The sequence below is a fragment of the Poecilia formosa genome, unplaced genomic scaffold (genome assembly GCF_000485575.1).
Source record: "Poecilia formosa unplaced genomic scaffold, Poecilia_formosa-5.1.2 Scaffold988, whole genome shotgun sequence".
Classification (NCBI taxonomy): Eukaryota; Metazoa; Chordata; class Actinopteri; order Cyprinodontiformes; family Poeciliidae; genus Poecilia; species Poecilia formosa.
In genome coordinates this window covers 3,267-10,063 of record NW_006800927.1, presented here as the reverse complement: position 1 = coordinate 10,063, position 6,797 = coordinate 3,267, and the positions used below count along the sequence as shown (strand labels likewise).

General features: G+C 38.5%; 2 protein-coding genes across 2 annotated transcripts in view; both read right to left on the bottom strand.

The window, feature by feature from the left end:
• The window catches only part of LOC103132301 (protocadherin-10-like), a 4,135-nt gene extending 1,867 nt beyond the window's left edge, over positions 1-2,268 (bottom strand). The window contains exon 1 of the mRNA XM_016667303.1: positions 4-2,268. Within this exon, the coding sequence (XP_016522789.1) occupies positions 4-1,595 (1,592 nt within the window). The 5' untranslated portion in view covers positions 1,596-2,268. The remainder of the gene's footprint in view (positions 1-3) is intronic.
• Positions 2,269-2,763: 495 nt separating this feature from the next.
• LOC103132300 (protocadherin alpha-8-like) overlaps positions 2,764-6,797 on the bottom strand; it is a 6,359-nt gene continuing 2,325 nt past the window's right edge. The window contains exon 2 of the mRNA XM_007544083.2: positions 2,764-3,948. Within this exon, the coding sequence (XP_007544145.2) occupies positions 3,186-3,948 (763 nt within the window). The 3' untranslated portion in view covers positions 2,764-3,185. The remainder of the gene's footprint in view (positions 3,949-6,797) is intronic.

Below are 6,797 nucleotides of genomic sequence, written 5' to 3'. Positions count from 1 at the left end.
AACTGGAAAGTTTTTAGAGTCTCAAAGTCGAAACTTTTCAATGCCACAATGGTTCCAGTTTCAGAGTTTATGTTGAGAAAGGTTGTTGCTGTTTTATGTGCAGCACCACTTCTTGGTATAGTATATGACACATGAGCATTGTCCCCCTCATCATAATCAAAAGCATCCAGGGAAAATAAAGACGCTCCAGCAACATTGTTCTCAGTCACATAAAAATTATATGGACTTGTTGAAAATTCTGGGCTGTTGTCATTTACATCTGATACTGTGACACTTATTGTCTTCTGAATTGACAAAGCTGATTCACCAGCATCTTTTGCTATTATTGTTACTTCATATTTTGACTTATGTTCTCTGTCGAGTAAAGATTTGGTAACAATAGAAAACATGTTTTCTTGCAAGGAAGGTGTTAATGTGAATGGTACATCATCAATTATGGAACATATGACCTTCCCATTTACACCTGAATCCTTATCACTCACACTTATCAGTGCAACTGTTCTTCCGGGTTTGGAGTCTTCAGGTATTGCACTTGATAAGGATGTCACTTCTATTTCAGGTACATTATCATTTAAGTCTACAACAACTATGATGACACTTTTTTCTGTTGACAAAGGGACTGGCCCTTTATCAGAAGCTTTGATGTCAATTTCATATCTATCCTTTGCTTCATAATCTAATAGTCCTTTGACAGTAATGGCTCCTGTAATGGCATCAATTTCAAAAAGTTTACGCAATTTATTGTTTACGTTATCTCCAAAAGAATACACTACCTCTCCATTTAGACCCTCATCTTTATCAGTGGCATTTACTTGTATGACTGTTGTCCCTACAAGCGAATTTTCATTAAGCTCCACAGTATATGACTCTCTGGTAAATACAGGCATGTTGTCATTTACATCTAAAACATTAATAACAATTCCCATTGTTCCTGATCTAGGTGGCTTTCCTCCATCAGCAGCTGTGAGTAGTAACCTATGAATTCTGGCAACTTCTCTGTCCAGTGGTTTATGCAGAAACAAAACAGGAATTTTACCGTCTTGCCCTCTATCTTTAATCTCCAAACGAAAATGATCATTTTGACTAAGCTTATACTGCTGGACAGAGAACAAGCCGCTGTCTGGATCCCGTGCATCTTGCAGTTGAAACCGAGCCCCGGATAGAGCAGATTCCGATATTTCTAAATGCGTCTCGTTTTTAGGAAAGGTGGGAGAATGATCGTTCACGTCTAATACCTCGATGGTGACATAATGTACCTCTAAGGGATTCTCCAGAACTGTCTTAATGTTGACAATACAGCTAGCAGTCTGGTCGCACACCTCCTCTCGGTCTATTTTCCGGCTGATATGAAGGACTCCGTTGTCACTGAGCTGGAAAAGTGAATCCTTTGATCCAGAGACGATGCGAAATCCTCTGTCAATTAAAACACTTGGCTCCAATCCCAAATCTTTCGCAATGTTTCCAACAGCAGCGCCCGTTGTCAGTTCTTCTGGTAGTGAGTATCGCAGCTGCGCCGAAGTGAAATTAAAAGTGAAATCCAGAGAAACAATGAAAATGAGCAGGTGCTCCAGCGCTGCATTGCATCTTCGTGCCATCGCGAATTTTAGAATGGGCTAATAAAAATCATTTGAAGACACTCAAAAACATAAATAAAAATAAAAACGAGTAATGTATATATTTAGAGAACCAAAATAATAGTGATCAAGGAATTGATGATGGCGGATCAGTGATCGTTTCCATAATGCACAATCCGAAGCTCTGGCAAAAGCTCCAAAATATGGACCATCCACTGAGTGTTGAAATTTCACAAGCAGCGCCCCCAAGCGAGCAACTGTCATAATCCTGCTATATATATTTTTGTTTACATTTCTAGTCGTTAAACACGCGAAACTTGTAATGATAATGCAGAATAAAAAGAGACAAGGTAAATTTCAAAATAATTCACTAATGTATTCAATGTCTATCCAACAATCCAACGTAAACTTGGTTATAAAGCAATATTTACAACTAGGTGTAACAATAGTTTTATTTTTGTACAACTTTATTCAACGTCAGATGTTCTAATAGCATTAGTTTGTTTGCATGACTTCCAGATGCTATTGTAGATCCCATATTACCTTTAAGAAACATATTTATTTTTTCCAGATCTGCAGTGGAGGTTTTGACACAGTGTCACAGTAATGTTAACCCCTTACAGATGTTTTGAAGAACCATCTTGTAGATTTGGAGCACCACATTGAAACTCAAGGAATCCTACTGCAAAAATTCCACTACCCCTTATGAAAACATTTTATTTGAAGGGGTGTGCATAACACTGACATGACACTGTCATAAACATGACATAACACCTGTCATGAACATAAAGAAGTCTTTATGAATGTTTATGACAGTTGTCATGAAGTGTCCTTCTGTAAATAATTACACTTTTAATGCAAAGTTTCTCTAAAAGTTGCATTAAAAGTCCATTAAAAGTGCCAACTTTGCATGATTTTGTAAGTTATGATAATTTAATGCAAAGTTGGCATTTTTAATGGACTTTCAATGCAACTTTGCATTAAAAGTGTCATTATTCAGAGATTAGCCATATCACAATTAACAGGCAGAAAAAAACATATTAGATTAGAATAGTACGCTGTGTATAAAATCAATGAGGTGATCTGTTATGCCTGAAAGCTCAAAAATGAATGCTTAACTTCTTGCACAGTTGAAAAATCAGCAAGTTCTTTTAAAGTAATGGTATAAAACCTTGTTGTACTAAGCCAAATTTCACAGAGGTTTTTTTTTTTGTCATCACCACAACAACAACAACAAAAATACGGAGAGTAAGGAAAATATTGTTGACTTTACTAAAAACTAAGCTGAAATAGAGCAGCATGAGGAGAATGGATCACATGGCATCATTTTTGTCTTGTGTGTGGTTACCACAATTTCAGTAATCTGTGCTGGTCATATAAACATGCTCACCTACCACTTCCACCTTGATATATTACTTGATTCTTTTTAAACCGATTTAAAATCAAACATTAATGACATCATAAAAGTCTCTTCAGACAATGTCTATATGGCCTGTAAATGGGATGTACTGCTACTGCATTTTATCTAATGCAGAATACAACAAAATGCTTTAAACTACATTCAGTCAATTCACCCCTACAGGTACACATTTGCATGTTGATGCTGCCGAGCTACAACATTGTTGCCACAGCTGCCCTGCACTGGCACAACTGTGCCCTGTAACCACAACTGCAATGTAATCTTACCTCTTCAGATGTTCTTCTCCTGTCAGGTAGAACCAGTGTATTTGCATGACTTCCAGGCACTATAGTAGATCCAATACTCATTCTGGGTCCAACTAACATGTAGCGTTTGTCTCCAGATCTGTACTGGATGCTGTGACACAGTGTCCCATCATAATTAGTCTCTTGGAGAAATTTAGAAGTATAGTCTGTGGATTTGGAGCACTGCATTGCAATCAGTACGATGATACTGATGACAAACAAAACAGAAACGGCTCCCAGAGTGATCATCAGGTAAAAAGTCACATGATTATCCTCGTCATCCTGTGCTGCTGCACTTCTAACATCAGAAGCTGCAAAAGCTTCTTTGGGCTCCACTAATTTGACAATCACAGTAGCTGTTGCTGAGAGTGAAACGTTGCCATTATCCTTCACCAGTATGACCAGTTTATGCTCAGCCTCGTCTGTCTCTGTGAATGAGCGAAGTGTTCTGATCTGTCCTGTGTAGCGGTCCAAACCAAACAGACTGTGGTCAGAAACTTCCTGTAGTGAAAACAGCAACCAGCCATTATATCCTATATCAGCGTCATAGGCTCTGACTTTAGTCACCAAGTGTCCTGCGTTCACGTTGCGTGGAATCTCCTCCGCACCTTCAGCAGAACCATTGGAGCTGAGTGGATACAGGATGACTGGAGCGTTATCGTTCTGATCCAGAATGAACACGTTCACTGTGACGTTGCTGCTCAGTGACGGAATCCCAGAATCCTTTGCAGCAACTTGGAACTGGAAAGTTTTCAGAGCTTCAAAGTCTAAGGTTTTCATCGCCATAATGTCTCCAGTTTCTGAGTTAACATTAATAAAGGAAACTGTACTATCTCGCCCTGCATCTCTTAAAATTTCGTAGGACACTATTGAATTAGTATTTTCATCACTGTCAAAAGCGTTTACAGAAAACAAATAAGCTCCTGGATTATTCCCTTCAGTTACATAAAAATTGTATGGGCTCATTGAAAACTCTGGATAGTTGTCATTTACGTCTGACACCACAACACTTATTGCCTTTTCACACGAACGTGGTGGTTGACCCGCATCCTTTGATGTTATTATTACGATGTAATGTGACTGTTTCTCTCTGTCAAGGGGTGATTTGGTTACCAGTGAATACATTTTGTCTTGTAAAGATGGCGATAAAATAAAAGGGATATCATCATTCAGTGTGCTGATAGTCTTTCCATTGAGACCCGAGTCTAAGTCGTTTACACTGATCAGAGCGACTGTGGTTCCTGGTGGGGAATTTTCAGGGATCGACCTGGAAAATGAAGTAATCTCAATCTCTGGTGCATGATCGTTCATATCTATTATTTTAATAGTTATACTTTTTTGAGCTGAAAGAGGAGGGAGACCTTTATCTGATGCCTCAATTTCAAGTTGATATTTATCCCTTTCCTCATAATCTATTAAACCTTTAACAGTTATCTCACCTGTTGACGGATTAATTTCAAAAAGCTTAAAGAATTTACGATTTACACTGTTGCTAAAAGTATACACTACGTCCCCGTTCCTTTCGCTGTCTAAATCTGTCGCATTTATCTTAATCACTGTTGTGCCAAGTGGACAGTTTTCCTCAAGCGTTACCGAATAAACATCTTTGGAAAAGACCGGCGCATTGTCATTTGCATCCAAAATATTTACTACAATATCAGATTCGCTAGATTTTGGAGGTTTACCTCCGTCCAGAGCAGTAAGTACCAAAGTATGCCTTGCTGATATTTCTCTATCTAATGACTTTTGAACAATCAAAACGGGAATTTTGCCGTCGTCTCCTGTATCTTTAACTTCTAAACGAAAGTAGTCATTAGAGCTTAGTTTATAACGCTGGATAGAGAATATACCCGCATCTGGATCGCGGGCAGGCTGCAATGGAATACGCACTCCAGGCAACACTGACTCATAAATTTCCACCACCGTTTCATTTTCTGGGAAAGTGGGAGAATTGTCATTAATATCCAACACCTCGACACCAACGTAGTGGACCTCCAATGGATTTTCCAGGACAGTTTTTAGATTTATTTCACACGTAATGGTATGTTCACAAACCTCTTCTCTGTCTATTTTTCGGCTCAAATAAAGGATGCCATCGTTCGGATCAAGATGAAAGAGGTGCTCAACCGTGCTGGTGACAATGCGATACTTTCTGTCTTTTAACGTGGCTTGATTCAACCCAAGGTCGTTCGCTATGTTTCCGATCACAGTTCCCTCCTTGACCTCCTCAGAAATGGAATATCTCATTTGCGCAGAGGTAACACTCAAGAAAAGCAAAGCGGTCGCGCACGCGATCAGACGCTGCCTCATCCATTCTGCGTGGAATCCTCTTTGTTCCATCATGAAAAAAACAAAACAACATAAATCAAACAATAACCGTCCATATAAGAAATAATCTTGTCCACAGAAATTAATGCACAAAATCCAGGTTCCAAAATGTCCACACTCCCTCAAACAAAATGCGTAATATTTAGAAAGACAGCACAGCGATTACATCCAGTGGTAAGTGCGATGGGAAGGTAAAAGGGGTGGAACTACAAAGCAGTGACGAAAGATGTAGCAGTTATTACACAAGCGCACTGACACCAAGCGATCCAGCGGCTAACTACAATAACCGCACGTTTAAAACATTTTACAGATTATACAGATATTTATTATTTAATTAATTAACGTAAAAAAAAAAAAAAATATAAAAAACGCCTAAACCCAAAAACTAAAAATAACCAAGTTTTGAACAACAATCTAATAATAAAACAACATTATTTAAAGCAACGGGCATAAGCGCAAAATCTGTCAGCACCATGGAGAGCGATAAAAAAAAAGACTTTGCCGTAGAGCTGCAACACAGCGTCATTATAGGTAATCTCCTGAAAATATGCAAAACTGCACTTTAGAAAGTTTTTGTCACCACCTAAAAAAACGAAAATACGGGAAGTTATGAAAATAATGTTTTCTTTATCAAAAACTAAGCTAGGACAGAGAGATTCCAGTATCAAGTCACACCTATTGTGTTTTATGTGTAGTTATGTCAAGAACAGCAACCTGTGAACATGTCAACATACCATTTCCACACTGACATTTAACTTATCTTTTTAAATCCCAAATTAAATCAAATATTAATGACGTCTTAACGATCTTTTTAAAAAGTAGCTAAATGTAATCTTACCTCTTCAGTTGTTCTCCTATCAGGTAACACGAGTGTATTTGCATGACTTCCAGGCACTATAGTAGATCCTATGCTCATCCGGGGTCCAACCAACATGTATCGTTTATCTCCAGATCTGTACTGGATGCTGTGACACAGTGTCCCATCATAATTAGCCTCTTGGAGATATTTTGAAGCATAGTCTGTGGATTTGGAGCACTGCATTGCAATCAGCACGATGATGCTGATGATAAACAAAACTGAAACTGCGCCCAAAGTGATCATCAAGTAAAAAGTTACATCGTCTCCCTCGTCATCCTTGGCTGCGATTTTGACATCAGAAGCTGCAAAGGCTTCTTTTGGCTCCACAAGTT